General features: G+C 39.0%; 1 protein-coding gene across 6 annotated transcripts in view; it reads right to left on the bottom strand.

Moving 5' to 3' along the window:
* The window catches only part of TLK2 (tousled like kinase 2), a 162,313-nt gene that overhangs the window by 71,295 nt on the left and 70,772 nt on the right, over window positions 1-20,246 (bottom strand). For all 6 annotated transcript variants that reach the window (XM_025362100.1, XM_025362101.1, XM_025362097.1 and 3 more), the window contains one exon: window positions 8,528-8,695. In XM_025362100.1, coding sequence (XP_025217885.1) covers window positions 8,528-8,611 — 84 coding nt within the window. In that variant the 5' untranslated portion in view covers window positions 8,612-8,695. The remainder of the gene's footprint in view (window positions 1-8,527; window positions 8,696-20,246) is intronic.

The raw sequence follows: 20,246 nt of genomic DNA, 5'->3' as shown, positions 1-20,246 counted from the left end.
GGAGGCTGAGGCAAGAGAATCACTTGAACCCGGGAGGCAGAGGTTGCAGTGAGCCGAGATTGCACCACTGCACTCCAGCCTGGGCGAAAGAGCAAGACTCCATCATGATAGATCAACATACAAAAATCAATTGTATTTCTATACTCTAGCAATGAGCAATCTGAAAATAAAATTAAGAAAACTATTCCATTTGCGATAGCATAAAAAGAATAAATACTTAGGAATAATTTTAACAAAATAAATATAGGACTATATATTGCAAGTTGCAAAACATTGTTGAAAGAAATTAAAGCGTCCTAAATAAATAGATATTTTGTGTTAATGGATTGAAAGACTTAATACTGTTAAAAAGGCAATACTTCTCAAATTGATCTACAGATTCAACACAATTGCTATAAAATCCTATCTGGTTTATTTATAGAAACCGAAAGGCTGATCTTAAAAATCATAGGGAAATGCAACAGATCCCAAACAGCCAATACAATCTTGAAACCCAACAAAGTAGGAAGGCTCACACTTCCCAATTTCAAGACTTATTACAAAGCTACAGTTATTTAGACAGTGTGGTCCTGGCATAAAGACAGGTGATATGGTTTGGCTCTGTGTCCCCACCCAAATCTCATGTGGAATTGTACTCCTCATATGCCAGGGGGAAGGGTCTGGTGGGAGCTGACTGGATCACGAGGGCATATTTCCCCCTTGCTGTTCACATGATAGTGAGTGAGTTCTCACAAGATCTGATGGTTTACAAGTGCATAGCACTTTCCCCTTCACTCTTTCTCTCTTTCTTTCCTGAGAAGAAGGTGCTTGCTTCTCCTTCGCCTTCTCCCATTATAAGTTTCCTGAGGCCTCCCAGTCATGCTTCCTGTTAAGCCTGCAGAACTATGAGTTAATTAAACCTCATTTCTTCATAAATTACCCAGTCTCAGGTAGTTCTTTGTAGCAGTGTGAAAATGGGCTAATATAACAAACATACAGACGGAGTAGGATTTAGAGCCCAGAAATAAACGCCTTGCTGTGAGTCAGTTGATTTTTGAAAATGGTGCTGACAATTCAACGGTAAAAGCTGACAATGGTGCTGACAATTCAACGGTAAAAATTTTCCACAAATGGTGCTGGGACAATAGGATATCCACATGCAAAAAAAATGAAGTTGGAACTCCTTCCTCATACCACACAAAAAAATTAACACAAGATGGAAAAAAGACCTAAATATAAGAGCTAAAACTATAAAACACATAGAAGAAAATATAGGGCCGGGCGCGGTGGCTCAAGCCTGTAATCCCAGCACTTTGGGAGGCCGAGACGGGCGGATCATGAGGTCAGGAGATCGAGACCATCCTGGCTAATACGGTGAAACCCCGTCTCTACTAAAAAATACAAAAAACTAGCCAGGCGAAGTGGCGGGTGCCTGTAGTCCCAGCTACTCGGGAGGCTGAGGCAGGAGAATGGCGTGAACCCGAGAGGAGGAGCTTGCAGTGAGCTGAGATCCGGCCACTGCACTCCAGCCTGGGTGACAGAGCAAGACTCCGTCTCAAAAAAAAAAAAAAAAGAAAATATAGGAGTCAATTTTCATGACTTTAGGTTAGGTGAAGCCTTGGCTACAACACTAAAAGCATAAGCAACAAAAGAAAAAAACAAATACATTGAAATTTTCTCAAAATTAAAAACTTCTGTGCTTCAAAGGACACCGTCAAGAAGTAAACTGACCACCCACAGAATAGAAAACATTTGCCAATTATATAGTTGACAAAGATCTAATATTCAGAATATATAAAGAATGCTTACAACTTAACAATAAAGGCAACACTATTTAAAAATAGGTAAAGGATTTGAATAGTGATCTCTCCAAAGAAGATGCACAAAAGCCCAATTAGCAAATGAAAAAATGCTCAACATCACCAGTTTTTTGGGGAATGCAAATCAAAACCACAATGAGATACCAATACACCCACTAGGATGGCTATAATGAAAAAGACAGACAATAGCAAGTACTGGCAAGGACATGGAGAAATTGGAATGTGCTGCTGCTCGGAATGTAAAATGGTGCAGCTGCTGTGGAAGACCCTGGCAGTTCCTCAAAAACAGTTACCATATGACCTGGCAATTTCACTCTTCAGCATAAATCCGAAAGAAATGAAAACGTATGTCTACACAAAGTCTTATATATGAATGTTCATAGTAACATCATTCGTAATAGCCAAGAAGTGGAAACAGCCTAAATATCCATCAACTGGTAAAAGGATAAGGCGGTGACCAACTGGCACCAAAAAAGAATGATTCTATTTACTGATGTACACCCAGGAAAATCCATGAAGCTATGATAATCAAAGAAGAGAAAGCTGTTTGTTACCATCTGGCACAGCTATCGAACAACTCTCTACTTTAAAAGTTAAAAAAAAAAATTTAGAAGCCTCATTAGTAATTAAAAGGAAATAACTAAGCATTTAGCCTGTCTTTCTAGTAGAACTATATGTCAGTATAGAGCAACAGGCACAGATGATGAGAGGAAAGTTCTATTTTATAGATGTTAATAGATATGTTATAATGTTAATTTGGCTATCTAGCAAAATGTTAACATGTTTTTTAAAAATGCCTATTTATTTAGAGACAGGAGGTCAAGATTTCTGAACTGTATTTTAAAATACTTTGGCATAAAAAAAGCAAACTACCTTTTTAAAAAATCAAGTTGTGAAGAACATCTATATAATGTTAAAAGACACGAGTTTTAAGGAAACAACAGACTTGCCATTAAGGGAAAAAAAGATCCAGTAGACCCTGATGACTAGAACTGTTTCAATCTAAACTAATTCAATGTCTCTCTTCTCTTCAGTGAGTCCAATAAAATCATTTGGTTTTGCAATGCCCAACAATGAAACAATCATAATATTGTAAATGTTCCTTGTTTTCAAGTCTTAGAATAATTTACAAAGCAGAAAAGACTCCATTATAGTTAAAATAACAAACTAAATATCAAACACTTATACTGTAACAATAACTAAACAACCCAAAAAGAAAGAAAGACTGGGTGAAAGTTATGTTAAATTTGTCTTTCATAATGAGGAGTAAATAGATCTTACTTAAAGTTCATTAAATAAGGCCAGGCACAGTGGTTCAACCCTGTAATCCCCACACTTTGAGAGGCCAAGGCAGGAGGATGGTTCAAGACCAGCTTAGGCAACATAGTGAGACCCTGTCTCTACAAATAAATAAATAAGATTAAATAAGGAACATATTATTTGACATTAAAATGGTAATCATTAGGAAATCCAAAACACGAACTGTTAACAGTAGTTATCTCTGAGGAATCCAAGGGAAGAATTTCACTCTTCTCCTTCTCCTCAATTTCTTGCAGGCTATGTACATGTTCTATTTTTATAATTTGGGAAATTATTTGCTTATGATTTTCCCTGACAACATTCTCACCAATAGAGGAGGAAATGACCTTTTTCTAATCCCTCTACATTTCCCTTCTTCCTGAATCTTTATGTATGTTGTAACGTCATAAGGTTACAAGTGAGAGAGGTCAGCTCAGGTATCTTATTCTCTAGTCTGATATATATTGTCTTTGTACAAACAGACAGTCTTCATACTGGGAGCTAGTGTGCTGGTATAGAATGAGCACTGGACTGTGAGTCCAAATACTAATTTTTTTTTTTTTTTTTTGAGACTGAGTCTCACTTTGTCACCAGGCTGGAATGCAGCGGTACAATCTCTCGTAGCTACTGTGGTGCAATCTCTAGTTGCAGCTACCCTGGAAACTGAGGCAGGAGAATTGCTTGAGCCCAGGAGTTCCAAGGTTATAGTATGCTATAATGGTATGACTGCACCTGTGAATAGCCACTGCACCCCAGCCTGGGCAACATAGTGAGACCTCTCTCTTAAAAATAAAAACTCAAATTTCCTATGCTAAAACATAGAATTATGTAATAATTTTAAACATTTAAAAGATCAAATTCTTAATATTCTGCCACATGCTATTTTTATCAACACATATTTAGATATCTTTCATTAGTGTTTACACAGCTACCTCACTTCTTTTGTCAGCTGTATAGCATTCCACTGTACAAATGTATTACAATTCATTTAACCAGTCCCTCTATAAAGAATGCTTTTACGGCCGGGCGCGGTGGCTCAAGCCTGTAATCCCAGCACTTTGGGAGGCCGAGATGGGCGGATCAAACCCCGTCTCTACTAAAAAAAAATACAAAAAATTAGCTGGGCAAGGTGGTGGGCGCCTGTAGTACCAGCTACTCGGGAGGCTGAGGCAGGAGAATGGCATAAACCCAGGAGGCGGTGCTTGCAGTGAGCTGAGATCCAGCCACTGCACTCCAGCCTGGGCAACAGAGCGAGACTCCGTCTCAAAAAAAAAAAAAAAAAAAAAAAGAATGCTTTTACTAACTCATGCAACATATAATCATATAATTACACTGAGTGCCTATTAGTGCAGGTCCTGTTCTGGGCATTGGAGATACAAAAGTGAACAAAGCAAAGTCCTTGACCTGATGGAGCTTACATTCCAGTGGGGGGAAGTCAGAAAAAAGTCTATCATAGTACGTCAGCTGGTGTAAGACTAAGGAGAAAAAACAGTGCAGGGCCTAGGAGCTCAATAACGGGTGGGGCGGGCGGGGAGAAGTTGCTATTTTATAGTGTGGCCAGGGTAGGCCTCTCTAATAGGGTAAATATAAGCAGAAACCAGAAGGAACTGCGAGAATGGGGCATGCTGATAGATGGGTGAAGAATGTTAGGGCAAAGGCAACAGCCAACGCAAAGGCCCCGAGGTGAGAGCATCACTGAGAGACAGAGTATTTGAGAAAACAAGGTGGCTAGTGTGCATGGAATCTGATGAGAAAGGGAGATAGTAGTAAAACATGTCAGGGTAGAAGAAAACAAACCATGCAGGGCCATTTTAAGGACTTTTCGACAGGGGAGTGGCATAACTGGACTTATGTTTCAACACAATCACTCTGCTTTGCTGAGAACAGATTAAAAGAAAACAAAGGTTAAAGCAATGGGTCCAGTTATCTCAGTGGGAGACAATGGTTTAAGCTGGAGTGGCAGCAGTGAAGAGAATTAGAAGTGGTAAAATTCTGAATATAGGCTGAACGCAGTGGCTCATGTCTGTAATCCCAGCACTTTGGGAGGCCAAGGCGGGTGGATCACCTGAGAGTAGGAGTTCGAGACCAGCCTGGCCAACATGGCAAAACTCTGTCTCTACAAAAAATACAAAAATCAGCCAGGCGTGGTAGCAGACACCTGTACTCCCAGCTACTTGGGAGGCTGAGGTGGGGAAATCGCTTGAGCCGAAGATGTGGAGGTTGTAATGAGCTGAGATTGCACCACTGCCCTCCAGCCAGCCAGAGTGAGACCCTGTCTCAAAAAAAAAAAAAAAAAAAAAAAAGAGAGAGAGAGGGATGTTAAGAAGAAAATGAAGGTAGATAAACAAGTCTGAAGACAGAGCCCTGGAACACTCTAATGTTCAGGGATAGAGGATGTGAGGAAAAATCAAGAATGGAAGCCAAGTGAAGACCATATGCTTAGAGAAGAAAGAAGTGATCAACAGTCGCTGATGAATTACGTCAGATGAGTTCTGATGCGAAGGTCATATCCTCTGAAATACTGGAAAGGAAACGGCTTCCAGATTTTTTGCAATGACAAACAATACCTCAATAAATATCTTTGTGTAAATTTTATGGGAATGGAATTTCTGGACCCAAGGATATGTAAACTTAACATTGAGATACATTACCAAGTTGTCCACATGACTTCAACAATTTATAGACAGAATAAAACTGAATGTATATCTAAACTATCACCTACACCAAGAACTATCAAATTTATTAATCCTTGCCAATTTGCTAGGTCAAAAATGTTATCTTGTTTTATTTTGCACTTCTCTATGGCCAAAATTGAGCATTATTTCATGTTATTAGCCACTTGCCTTCTTTTCAAAAACAGTCTTTACCTACTTTTCTATGAATCTGCTTTCCTTTGCTGATTTACACTTGTATATTAATACTAACCCTTTTACTATTTTCTTTCCTTACACTACTAAGCTTATATGCTGGCTGGTACTGCTGAGAAGCAAAGAGAAACAGAACTGTACCAGAGCATTTAGACTTCTGGTTTTCATACTGTTTCCATGTTCCTTCTGCATACATGATCATTTTGTTACTTGTCTCTGCCACCTCTTTGCATGTGAGAACAATGTGGCTACAGCATCTGCTACCCCTCTGATAGCAGAGTGTGTCAGCTGATAGCAGTAGGAGGTCCTTCATGTGCATCCACCACAAGCCTGCATAACCATATTTTTTACAGAAGATGGAAAGGGGAACAAGTTCTTGCTGACCAAATCTTGTGTATTTAATTATGTGCTCACTACATGGTGGGCACTCAGTATTTGTGGAGTAAACAAAGGGAACTCCTCTCAAGTGAAAAAGAGGTCGTTTTATTGCCTTAAAAATGACCAAAAGATAAATAACTCCCTGATTATCCAAGGTTATTCCTGGAAAAGTAAGATCCAAGATAAAGATTTAACAAAGGCTGGGTGTGGTGGCTCACGCCTGTAATCCCAGCACTTTGGGAGGCTGAGGCAGATGGATCATCAGGTCAGGAGATCGAGAACATCCTGGCTAACATGGTGAAACCCCATCTCTACTAAAAATACAAAAAATCAGCTGGGCGTGCTGGCGGGTGCCTGTAGTCCCAGCTACTTAGGAGGCTGAGGCAGAAGAATGGCATGAACCCGGGAGGCAGAGCTTTCAGTGAGCCGAGATCATGCCACTGCACTCCAGCCTAGGTGACAGAGCCAGACTCTGTCTCAAAACAAAAAACAAAACAAAACAAAACAAAAAAGCAGATTTAACAAAAGTAAGTGTATGATAAACATTAACAATTTTGAAATGTGTGAATGACACATACATTCTCTAAAACAATACTATAGGGTACTGCATTCTCAAAGAAACTATTCCATACTGCTATCATTCCCTCTTACAATATTATATGGGTCAATTATCCCATTTTTAAAGTATGTATATTTCCTTCGTTTCCTGGGGATAGGACTATACTGTCTTCACACAAGAAGTTTCCCCATTCCTTTGATGATTAAGATCAAAATACTTCTAATATTAAACACTGAAATAAAAGTGAGCTCTATATACATTTAAGTAAGATTAATAAAAACAAGTAAGATAATGATTTATCTGTTTATTCCAGTGGGTGATGAATAGCCAGAGCCTATCCCAGGCAGCTCAGGGTGCAAGCAGAAACCAGACCTGGACAGGAAGCCATTCTGTTGCACACACACACCCACACTCACTCAGACTGGGACTCTGTAGACACACCAATGAACCTAACGTGCACATCTCTGGGATACGGGAGGAAACCAGAGTGCCCTGAGAAAACCTCACGCAGACACAGGGAAAACATGCAAACTCCACATAGACAGTGGCATCAGCTAACAGTGTCTAATTAACACTATCACGAAACGATGTTGAATGAAATGATGTTATTCAAGGAATGTTGTATCTCTTTCTTAAGGTAAAGCTATCATAACTATCAGAGAACGTTCCAAATTATGCACAATAGCTTCCTATCTGGTTAACTGTTTTATTATTTGTATTTCCTTTCCTTACCCACCGTTTTCAGCACCTTTTTGAACACGGTGTAGTGTGGATTGAAGACTTATAGATACCACAGGGCAAATAAACAGGAAACTTAGATTATAACTGGACAAAATGAACCGGTAACAGGGACAAAATTTGGATAAGTGGTGACAGTTCTGAAAGATGTCCCTGAAAGTAGAATAGAAATAGCGCGATGGGGCTTTCTGTTACTCTTGGCAACAAACAGGTGACCCGGTAGGGCCCAGAAACCAGGAAAAATAACATTTGGTTCAAACTGCATTCATAGCGCCTTATGAAATGAGGTCAAACTTTCATAATATTCAAATTCTTGTTCTTCAAAGATGGAGAAAGAAGTAAGCTGAAAGGAGCAAACAGGTAGCCAAATATTCCTGAGAAAGCTAAGTGTACCAATACTCTGAAGGGGTGAGAAAGCAAGTGTGTACGTAGCCCAAATACTACACAGGGCAAATGACCAATAACCTTGCTGTGAGAATGCCTGCCTACATACTAAAACTGTACTGACTTGAGTATTAACTTACATAGATGATGGCTGAAACTTGGAGATTCTATTTTTAATTATATCTTGGTTACTAATGGAATTTGATCTGTATTTTCTTCTCTGTCAATCTAAGATGATGCTTTCCTTCCTTTCCATTGTGGGTTCAGGCATTGACAAAGCAGTCTCCCTCAGGAGTTTGAACCAACGGAGACTGGGAAAAACACAATACATTTAGAAGTGATGCAGAATTAGACATGTTTGGGAATGACGATAAGGGGAGATCACATTTTTAAAAAAAGTATTAGAAATGCCCTTATCTCTCTATCAAAATAATTAATCCAACTTCATCAAGGAGCGCTAGGGCAATGGCAAGGATCTGAATTAACTTAGGCTTTGTACTCACTGAAACAAAAGTGAAGCAGAGGCCAGCTCCCCTTTGTGCCAGCTGCTCTGTGTCAAGCCGAGGTTTTGCTAGCATCACTGACATGAGGGTTGGCAGAGCAGACTGCTCCTCCGTTGCCTCCTTTGCAGCACTGCCATCTAAACCATAGAGGGGCTGTTCTACTCGTCGCTGGAAAACAGTAAAGAAACACACAAATAACATGAAAAACATAATCTGATACTGCCCAAACATGTAACAGGTTAAAAACAGTTATCAAATATAAGATGAATGATTTTTTTAAAAAAGGCCTCTCTAAAAATAATTATGGAGAGCATACCAACATTATCATTGTATTATAACCTATCTAAAAATGTGACTATCTTACTCAAATTCTTTGACACTATATTTTAATGGTTCTATATTTATGAGAGTCTGAATTTACATGTTACTTTGTAGAATTCTACAAATCAACTTTATAATGCCCTCAACCCTACACAGGAAATATTATTTCTATCCTGTAGGTAAATGAAAATTAAGACACTGTCCCGTGACTTTTCTTTTTTTTTTTTTTTGAGATGGAGTTTCATTCTTGTTGCCCAGGCTGGAGTGCAGTAGCATGGTCTCTGCTCTCACTGCAACCTCTACCTCCTGGGTTCAAGCGATTCTCCTGTCTCAGCCTCCCAAGTAGCTGGGATTATAGGTGTCAACACGTCTGGCTAATTTTTTTGTATTTTTAGTAGAGACAGGGTTTCACCACGTTGGCCAGGCTGGTCTCAAACTCCTGACCTCAGGTGATCCGCCCGCCTCAGCCTCCCAAAGTGCTGGGATTACAGCCATGAGCCACTGTGCCTGGCCTGTTCCGTGACTTTATAGGTGAAGCTTATTTTACTCTCAATTCTATTCTCACTATACTATATTTAGAAGCAAAAATCTAAAATAAATACAAGCAAAACAAGTTCCACAGTATACTAAAAGGATAATACACCACAATTACGCATAATTTACTCCAGAAACCTAAAAATGATTTGACATTAGCAAATCTACTAATGTAATTCATTACATTAACTTTAGGGAGGGATAAATTAAGATTCTTCCTGTTGGATACCAAAAAGGATAAACACACTGTTAGGCAACTCTTAAAAGACTAGAATTGGCTGGGCACGGTGGCTCATGCCTTGTGGCTCATGCCTATAATCCCAGCACTTTGGGAGGCTAAGGCAGGCGGATCACTTGAGGTCAGGAGTTCAAGACCAGCCTGGCCAACATGGTGAAACCCATCTCCACTAAAAATACAAAAATTAGCCGGGCGTGGTGGTGGGCACCTATAATCCAAGATACCCGAGAGGCTAAGGCAGAAGAATCGCTTAAACCCAGGAGGCGGAAGTTGCAGTGAGCCCAGATTGTGCCACTACACTAAGCCTGGGTAACAGAGCATGACTCCATCTCAAAAAAAAAAAAAAAAAAAAAAAAGACTGGAATTATCCACTTTTAATGCAATGAAGAGTATGTTTTTCAAAAATCAACATAAAATATCATAACTAATGGTGCTAACACTGGAGACCTTTTCATTAAAGCTAGAAAACAAGACAAAAGTAACATATTCTCATATTAAACGTTATAAAAGTTTTAGCCAATGTAAAAAAGAAAAAATATGAGGTAAAAATATTAGAAATCAAAGATTTTTAGTGTCATTTTTTTTTTTTTTTTGTGAGACGGAGTCTCGCTCTGTCGCCCGGGCTGGAGTGCAGTGGCTGGATCTCAGCTCACTGCAAGCTCCGCCCCCCGGGTTCACACCATTCTCCTGCCTCAGCCTCCCAAGTAACTGGGACTACAGGCGCCCGCCATCTCGCCCGGCTAGTTTTTTGTATTTTTTAGTAGAGACGGGGTTTCACCATGTTCGCCAGGATGGTCTCGATCTTCTGACCTCGTGATCCACCCGTCTCGGCCTCCCAAAGTGCTGGGATTACAGGCTTGATAGTGTCATTTTTGGATGATATAACTATTCACAAAGGAAACCAACCAAATCAATGGAAAAATTACTATAACAATTAAAAGGAGTTCAGTAAGACGGACAAATACAAAATAAATACACTAAAATCGATAGCTTCCCCAACTGATTTTAATCAGAGCATGTAACAGAAGGAAAAGCAGATTCAAAGTAGCAAACAAAAATCTGTAAAATACTTGAAAGCAAACTTAAGAAACATGCAGAACACCTATGAAGACAAACTATACAGCTTCACAGATGAATATTAAAAATGATCTAAATTAAATGGTAATATCATGTTCCTGGGTTCAGATTCTACAAACATCAAATTTCTCTAAAACCCAAGTTTAAGGTTTTAATTTTGTTTTTGGCCTTTTTCTCTTCCAAGGGATAGTCTTATGGTGGTACAGTAGTCATCTAGGTTCTCTCTCATGCTTTCCTGGGCAGTTGTTTTTGTGGGATTTCACAATAAATTCTAAGGTTCACTTAAAAAAATAATCATAATCAGCCACATAATTTTTCAGAAAGAGTGTCAGGGAAACTTGATCAGATATCGAAACATACTACAATGTTACATTAACTAAAACAGTATCATACAGATACAGAAGCAGACAGATTGACCAGTGGCACAGAATACAGAATTCAGAAACAGATCTATATAATATGGATATATAATTTGTGATTAATGTGCATTTCATATCAGTGGGAACTTATTAAAAACATGGTAGGACATTTGCGCAGACATTAGAAAAAAAGGGAAAAATAGATTCCTACCTTTCATAACATATAAAAATTACAAGAAGAAAAAATAAACAAATGCTTTTAGAATTTTCTAGTTGTAAAGGACTTTTTAAACATGACATTAAAAATATAAACCATGGGCGGGGCACAGTGGCTCATGCCTGTAATCCCAGCACTTTGGGAGGCCAAGGTGGGCAAATTACTTGAGGTCAGGAGTTTAAGACTAGCCTGGCCAACATGGCAAAACCCTATCTCTACTAAAAATACAAAAATTAGCTGGGCATGGTGGCACGTGCCTGTAGTCCCAGTTACTCGGGAGGCTGAGGCATGAGAATCACTTGAATCCGGGAGGCAGAGGCTGTAGTGAGCCAAGATCACACCACTGCACTCCAGCCTGGGCAACACAGCAAGACCCTGTCTCAAAAGAAAAAAAAAATACACACATACACACACACACACACAAACACACACCATATAGGCATACACCATATGGGAACATCTAAGAATAAGAAAAATCCCATAAGTCATAAAGGAAAAACACTGATAAATTTAACTACTTCAATTTTTTTACATCTGAATGGTAAAAGTCAACATAAAAAGAAAAGATTACAAACAAGCAAAAATATTTACAATATAACAAATCAATAATATAAATAATTTATTAAATCTTAACAAATAATGCTTTACCTATCAGTAAAACAAAAACCAAAAACACACAAATATTTCAAAAGAGACATATGCAAAGGACCTGAACAAGCATTAAAAGAGAAATCCAAAAGGCCATTAAACATATGATGTTTAATATATATAACTAATGAACAAATGCAAGTTAAAACAAGGTATTTTTCTTTATGCAAAGGTTACAATGATAAAATTCAGTATTAGCAGGGTGTGAAAAAATTGGTACTCTCAAACTGCTAATAACCTTCTAGCAATTTATGTGATGACATTTTTAAATGATCATATTCTGACTTGGGAATTACAATTAGGGGATTTATCTGGGAAAAATTTGTAAGTTAAGAAGTATGTATAAGGACGTTCATTACACTATTTATAGAACACAAATGTTTACAAGATATTGGTTAAATAAAGTAATACAATGGAAATAAGAAAACCTATTATATAAACATACGTGTATATCTCAAAAAGTCTAGAAAAATTTGCCCACCATACTCTCTAATAACAGTTCTTTTGGAGGGAACTTTCTATTTCACCATTTCTGAATTGTTGAACTTTCCTAATCTGCATGAATAAAAGAAATAATTTTCCTTAATCAGGAATAGTTCTTTAACGTTTTTATGTCAAAAAATAAAAGTAAAATGATCCTGACAAAGAAATTTAGTTTTTGAATCTATGAATAGAGTCCTCCTCATGATCAACACTCCTACCCCACCAAATGTAACAGTTTAAACTCAGGCTCTAGAACACCTGTGATATCCATTGATGACAACATTCTCACTGCATGGGAGAATGAGCTGCAACAGTAAAATTAAACCTTCCGCCATATATTCAATAAATACCTGCCAAGGATTGAAAGATTTAAAAACATTCATGTAAATATCCTACGTAGGCTATAGCCTTTCCTGTTTGAACAAACCTCTCCCTGGGGAAAAAACAAACAAACAAACTATACAGATAGGATAAAATACGGGCGAACAATAACAGCAAAAAACATTAAAAGCACTGAAGACTTGATTAAATATTAGGCATCTGCCAGGGCAAAATCTAAGGGAAATTAGGAACATCAGACAGGTAAAAGAAACACCAAAGCCACATATGACCTAAGGGCACCTGCAGATCTTGAATTTCCATTTTCAGGGCAACATGGTATCAAGCAGATAGTCACAGACCAAAGCCCAGCCCACCCAAGGGAGAGGGTTCAATAGGAAACCCTTCCCACTTCAAGCTGGGCCTCCAAAGAGCTACCTACATTCTCAAGGAAAGGGTAAACCAGAAGAAAAATTACCCCACCCTCAGATGGCTGCAAGGAAGTTGCCTTGGCAGTGTAAGAGTTGGGGGTTCTCTTGAGAAATGTTGACACAATCCAAATCAATATTTCCCAGTAGCTGAAACAAAGCAAACAAAATAAGCAAACTACACAAAATATAAGCTATAAATGCACTAAAGTGGTATATAAAAGAGGTAAAATCTCTAGGTACTCGGAAGGAGCAAATAAAAATTTTCCCTGTAGTAATACATCTTCATTCATCCTAGATCTTGAAGAAACCCCCAAAAAACTTTTCAAGAACAATGAGGAGTACACAGTTAAAAAACAAAGCATAAAAGAAATAAAGCCATGAACAACAACTAAGAAAAACAAGAGACACCAGAAACAGATTCATAAAAGCTTCAGATGCTAGAATTATCAAACAGATTATAAAATAATTGTGTCTACCATATTTTAAAAAATAAAAGACAGGCTTGAAAATATCTGCAGAAAATGTAATTCTTTTTCTTCAAAAGGCAGTAACCAATTCAATAGGGCAAACAGCAAATTAGAAACAATAAAACAGGATCTGGGAACTGAAAGGCAAGAAGAAATTACCCATGATGGAGTATATAAAGACAAGAAGAACAAAAATACAAAAAAAGAAGTCAAAAGGCATGGTAATAAAATTATTAAGTATAATGTATGGTTAATTATAATTTCGTAAGAGAAGGAAAAGAAGAACAAATCAGAGATAATATTCAAAGAGACAATGGCTAATTATTCAGAACTAATGAAAGACACCAACCCGCAAATTCCAGAAGTTCAAGAAATCACAAGCCAGAGAAATGAAATGACACATCATCATAAAACTACAGAACACCACAGCTAACAACTTTTAAAGCAGTCAGGGGGAAAAAAGCAGATACCTTCAAAGAAACAACAGGCAAATGACAGCTGATTTCTTAATAGTAACAATGGAGGGTTAGAACATGGTAATGAATTACTGCTCAATTGTGTTAAAAGAAAAAAAAAAGCGAACCTAAAAACATACACAGCCAAAAATACCTTTCAGGAATAAGAGCAAAATAAAGTTATTTCAGTAAACAAAAACCTAGAGAGTTAATCCCTAGCAGATATATTCTAGAAGAATACTAATGGAATACTTAGGCAGAAGGAAAGTGACCCCAGGTGGAAGGTGTAGGATGCAAAAAGGAAAGAAGTACAAAGAGGTAAATACACAGATAAACCTAAACGAACACTGATAGCATTAAACAATATTTTATGAGACCAAAAAAAGGCAAAATAAAAACATACACCACTACCACCAAATCAGTAGCAGAGTAAACAGTTAGTGTCCTGAGGACATGATTTTATTTGGTAGAGGATAAAGATACAACTGACTTCAAATTTTGGCACGTGGTAATTTATTTTTTTTGGGGGGGGGGGGTTTATTTGAAACGGGGTCTCACTTTATGCTCCAGGATGGAGTGCAGTAGTGTGATCATGGCTCACTCCAGCCTCGACTTCCTAAGCTCAAGGAATCCTCCCACCTCAGCCACCTGAGTAGCTGGGACTATAAGGTGCATGCCACCATGCCTGGCTAATTTTTAAATGTTTGTTTGTTTGTTTCTGAGACGGAGTCTCGCACTGTCACCAGGGCTAGAGTGCAGTGGCGCGATCTCGGTTCACTGCAAGCTCTACCTCCCGGGTTCAAGAGATTCTCCTGCCTCAGCCTTCTGAGTGGCTGGGATTACAAGCACCTGCCACCAAGCCCAGCTAAGTTTTTGTATTTTTAGTAGAGGTATGGGTTCATCATGTTGGCCAGGCTGGTCTCGAACTCCTGACCTAATGATTTGCCTGCCTTGTAGAGAGAGGGGTCTCACTATATTGCTTAGGTTGGCCTCGAACTCCTCAGCTGGAGTAATCCTCCCACGAGGGTTCCCAGGTCTCCCAAAGTGCAAGGATTACACGCATGAGCCACCATGCCTGGCCGTAAGTGGTACTTTCTAAGAGAAACACCAAAGACAGCCTAGCTACTAGTAGAAGAGGAAAAGAGAAAATGACTTAAAAAAAAAAATTCAATCTAAATGAAGGCAAGAAATTAAAGAAAAAGGAACACAGAAGAGGCAGGGTAAATAAAAAACACATTAAACGATGATATATCTAAACTTAATAGAGTGGTAATTATAATGAATGTAAATAGGATAATAGAAAAATTTTAGACTTAAGAGAAAAAAATCTAATTACATGGTATTTGCCAAAGAAAGAAAACATAATAATGCAAAGTTGACAGTATTAAGAATGGAAATAGTTATACCTCACAATGGTTTGGATATATTAAACATCAGATAAACCACATTTATAGCAAAGGGCTTCAGCCAGGCTCAGGGGCTCACACCTGTAATCCCAATACTTTGGGAGGCCGAGGCAGGCGGATCACTTGATGCCAGGAGTTCCAGACCAGCCTGGCCAACATGGAGAAACCCCAACTAAAAATACAAAAAGGTTATCTGGGCATGGTGACACATGCCTGTAATCCCAGGTACTTGGGAGGCTGAGGCACAAGAATCACTTGAACCCAGGAGGCGGAGGTTGTAGTGAGCTGAGATTGTGCACTGCACTCCAGGCGAGGCAACAGAGCGAGAACCAGTCTCAAAAATAAAAATTAAAATTGAAAAATAAAGCAAAGAGCTTTAAAGAGATGAAGAGAATCATAATACATGTAACAAAATTTAATATAAATATAAGAAACAGACAACTTCCACAATCACAGCGAGAGATACGAATATACTCACCGCTCTTAATAATTGATAGAACAGCCAAAAATAAAAATACGTAAGATTTAAACACTGAGTTTACTTACTGGCAAAACTAAACTATTTTGTTTATGGATTCATACATGGATAGTTTAAACTACATGAAAACGAAAATGATTACCACAAAAACTAGCCGAGTGATCACTTCTAGGGTAGTGGGAGTTGTGATCAGGGAACCGCATATAGGTTTCCAGCTGCTGGAAATAGTTTACCTCCGTATGTAACAATTACACAGAGTTAACTTTATAGTGATTTTCTGGGAGCTTTTTTTGTGAAGGATCAGATAGAAATATATTAGGTTTCGCAGGCCATGTCAGTCTCTGTCACATATCCTACGTTTCTAAAACCTTTTAAACATCTAAAAATCACTTTGAGCTTGCCAAGTGCGGTGGCTCACGCTTGTAACTCCAGCACTTTGGGAGGCCAAGGCGGGTGGATTACTTGAGGTCAGGAGTTCGAGGCCAGCCTGGCCAACATGGCAAAACCTCGTCTCTACTAAAAATACAAAAATTAGACAGGCGTAGTGGTGCACGGCTGTAATCCCAGCTACTCAGGAGGCTGAGGCAGGAGAATCGCTTGAACCCAGGAGGCTGAGGTTGCAGTGAGCCAACACTGCGCCACTGCACTCTAGCCTGGGAGATAGAGTGAGACTCTGTCTCCAAAAATAAAATAAATTTAAATGAAATAAATTTAAAAAAATAAAAATCATTCCTAGCTAGCCAGCTGTGACCTGTCTTTTGCCAACTCCTGGATAAAAACTTTCATGTTTTGGCCGGGCGCGGTGGCTCAAGCCTGTAATCCCAGCACTTTGGGAGGCCGAGATGGGCGGATCACGAGGTCAGGAGATCGAGACCATGCTGGCTAACACGGTGAAACCCCGTCTCTACTAAAAAATACAAAAAATTAGCCGGGCGAGGTGGCGGGCGCCTGTGGTCCCAGCTACTCGGGAGGCTGAGGCGGGAGAATGGCGTGAACCCAGGAGGTGGAGCTTGCAGTGAGCTGAGATCCGGCCACTGCACTCCAGCCTGGGCGACAGAGCGAGACTCAGTCTCAAAAAAAAAAAAAAAAAAAAAAAAAAAACTTTCATGTTTTACATACTTTTTGTATTTTTTATAGTTAACACAAATACAAAATAATCTTTTACAGGAAAAAAGGTGAAAATAATTTTTTATCCATCTATTCTTCCCTGTCAGCACAATTTTGAACACCTATTGTGTCCCAAGCACTGTTTTGGATGCTGGAGACTGAAAATGAAATGAGACATTATTGCTTACATGTCAAGTGGGGGAAATTAGTTTAAAAATTACACCTTTATGTAACAAGAGACAGCAGTAAACGAAGCAAAGCAAAATCTCCTTTCTTATGAGATTAACATTCTAGGCCGGGTGCAGTGGCTCATGCCTGTAATCCCAGCACTTTGGGAGGCCGAGGTGGTCAAATCACGAGGTCAAGAGACCAAGACCATCCCGACCAAGATGGTGAAACCCCCCCGCCTCTACTAAAAATACAAAAAATTAGCTGGGCGTGGTGGCACATGCCTGTAGTCCCAGCTACTCGGGAGGCTGAGGCAGGAGAATTGCTTGAAACCGGAAGGCAGAGGTTGCAGTGAGCCAAGATCGCACCCCACTGCACTCCAGCCTGGGCAACAAGAGCGAAACTCCGTCTCAAAAAAAAAAAAAAAAAAAAATTATAGTGGGAAGACGGGCAATTAACTAATTATAGAGTTGAAAATTAAAATATATAAATTATTAAATGAAAATTAAACTTATAACACACCAATGACAATAAATGACCTACAAAATAGACAATGAAATGGATAAACCTCACAAAAGTAACATGCAACAAAAGGAGCCAGACACAAAAGTATACACTGAATGTCTTTTATGCAAGATACAAAAAAAATTCATCTATGTTGTTAGAGGTCAGGCTAGTGGCTATCCACAGCGGCAGGGAGGGGGTAACTGAAAGGGAACTCAGGGGGACTTCTGTAGCACTGGTAATATTTCTTGTGCTTGTAGAGTTTGTGAAAATTCATGTGAACTGTAGACTTACAATGTGTACTCCTCTGTATATATAAATATAAATCAACAAAAAATTTAACTATATATTAAAATGTATGGGTGTGTCAGGTACCAATAACTTAAGAATTAAAATAAAGTACAGTTACGAACAAAGTGACAAGGTATGAGGGACTGCTATTTTAGAGAAGCTGGCTAACGGAGACCGCTCGGCTAAGGTCATTTTTGAGCAACAACCTGAAGAAGAGATTGCTGATATCTGAGAAAAGAATGTTCCTGAAGAGGGAATAACAAGTACAAAGACTCTGAAGCAAAAGCATTCTTCACAGAGCTCAAGGAGGCCAGTGTGGCTGCAGTGGCATGAAGGAGAGGGAGAATGGCTGCAGATGTCAGAATCGGGTGGACGGTCGTGAGCACAGATCACGCAAGAGCTTTTAGGTCACATGAAGACTTCAGTCTAGGAAGTGTTGAGCAGAGGAGTGCTAGGATGTGTCTGAACATTTTAACACTTACTCGGGCTATTACATTCAGACTAGGTGAAACAAGGGCAAAAACAGGGAGACTACTTTGAAAGCTAATGCAGTGAACTGGAAAAATAGAAAAGTGGTCATATTCTAATACATTTTAAAGGAAAACCAGGATTTTCTGATGGATTACATTTGGGGCATGAGGTTGTGACCTGAAAAACCAGATGGTGTTACCTGTCATTTACCAGGACAAGGCAGATTACAGGAAGAGCAGTTCAATGTTATTGTTATGGTAGGGCAGGGAAAGCAAGAGTTCGTTTTTGGACATGCTCAAGCAGTACAAGTGGAAATGTCAAGTAGACAGCTGGATACATAATTATTGGGGAGACCAGACCCATGTGAAGGGCTAGCAAGTTCATTCATCTCAAAGGCAGATGGATGTGGGTACTGATGCAAGGAGCTTGGCAAATCTGCGGTAGGAGCATGTGGAAATGCTCTTCTGATCGTTTCTATTTTCTCAGTAACATAAAAAAGGAAGGCCATCAGTTAGTAGAAGAATTGCTGGAGATTTGCAGGAGATGACAAAAACAGGACATATTCATGGAGGAAAGGGAACTAAGTAGAAATACAGTAGGACTGGCAGGCAGTGAGAGGTACACATGAGGCAAGTGCTCATGACCTGAAGATCAGTCAGTCACCTTGGTGTGTGTGTTTTCCTCCAACCATGCTGAGTAGCCTAGAGGCAAGCAAGGAAAAGGTGGAGGATTAAGCTTTGGTTCCTATTTTAACACCTCATCTATACCCAGATTTGCATGATGATGAGGCTCAGCCACATTCACATAGCTAGCAAAAATATCTACAGATTATTGCGTTCATCTCTTTTGTCTTCAGGTAAGATTCAACCTAAACTGACACATGAGAGATGGGTGGTCACACCATTAAAAACCAAATGAAAAGGGGATTTCCAGAAGAAAAGAGTGATAGACAACACTGAGAAATTCTATAAAACATATCTGTCCCAAATAGATAATCTGCAATCTCATTTAATGTCTGTTAGACTTTAACTGGTTTGAAACTTAAGAAAAACAGAGACACAGGCCTCTTCAACAGTTATCTAACAAACCTCAACCTGCCCAAATTGGATCTATCATCAAACATTTCTAACATTTTAAACTATGGCAAGGATGGTCTGACACAATGGCTAATGCCTGTAATCTCAACACTTTGGGAGGTGGAGGCGGGCAGATCACATGATCTCAGGAGTTTGAGACCAGCCTGGGCAACATGGTGAAACCACGCCTCTACAAAGAAATAAAAAAATTAGCCGGGCGTAGTGGTACATGCCTGTAGTATGAGCTACTTAGGAGGATGAGTTGGGAGAATCACTTGAGCCCAGGAGGCGGAGGTTGCAGTGAGTCATGATCGCACCACTGCACTCTAGCCTGGATGACAAAGCGAGATTGTCTCAAAAAAAAGAAAAGAAAATTATATATATATGGCAAGGATGACACAGTAATAGCCAAAACTTCTTAGTTGTTTTCATAAGTTTAACTTATGTTTTCATAAGTGCTTCAATAATTACAATAATCCTAATGAATGAAGGTTTTTATGAGACAGTAGAGGGGGAGGAAGTACATTTTAAAATACTTTAACAATACAGAAGCCTAAATCGCCTAGGAAATGAGTACTATTACACAACTCTACCAAGGCAAAGAAAAACAACTTCCTAAAAATCAGTGATCTAAAATAAAAACTTCTGTCCCAGAGACCCTGTCTCCCAA

Source organism: Theropithecus gelada, chromosome 16 (assembly GCF_003255815.1).
Source record: "Theropithecus gelada isolate Dixy chromosome 16, Tgel_1.0, whole genome shotgun sequence".
Classification (NCBI taxonomy): domain Eukaryota; kingdom Metazoa; phylum Chordata; class Mammalia; order Primates; family Cercopithecidae; genus Theropithecus; species Theropithecus gelada.
This window is presented reverse-complemented; position numbering and strand designations above follow the sequence as displayed.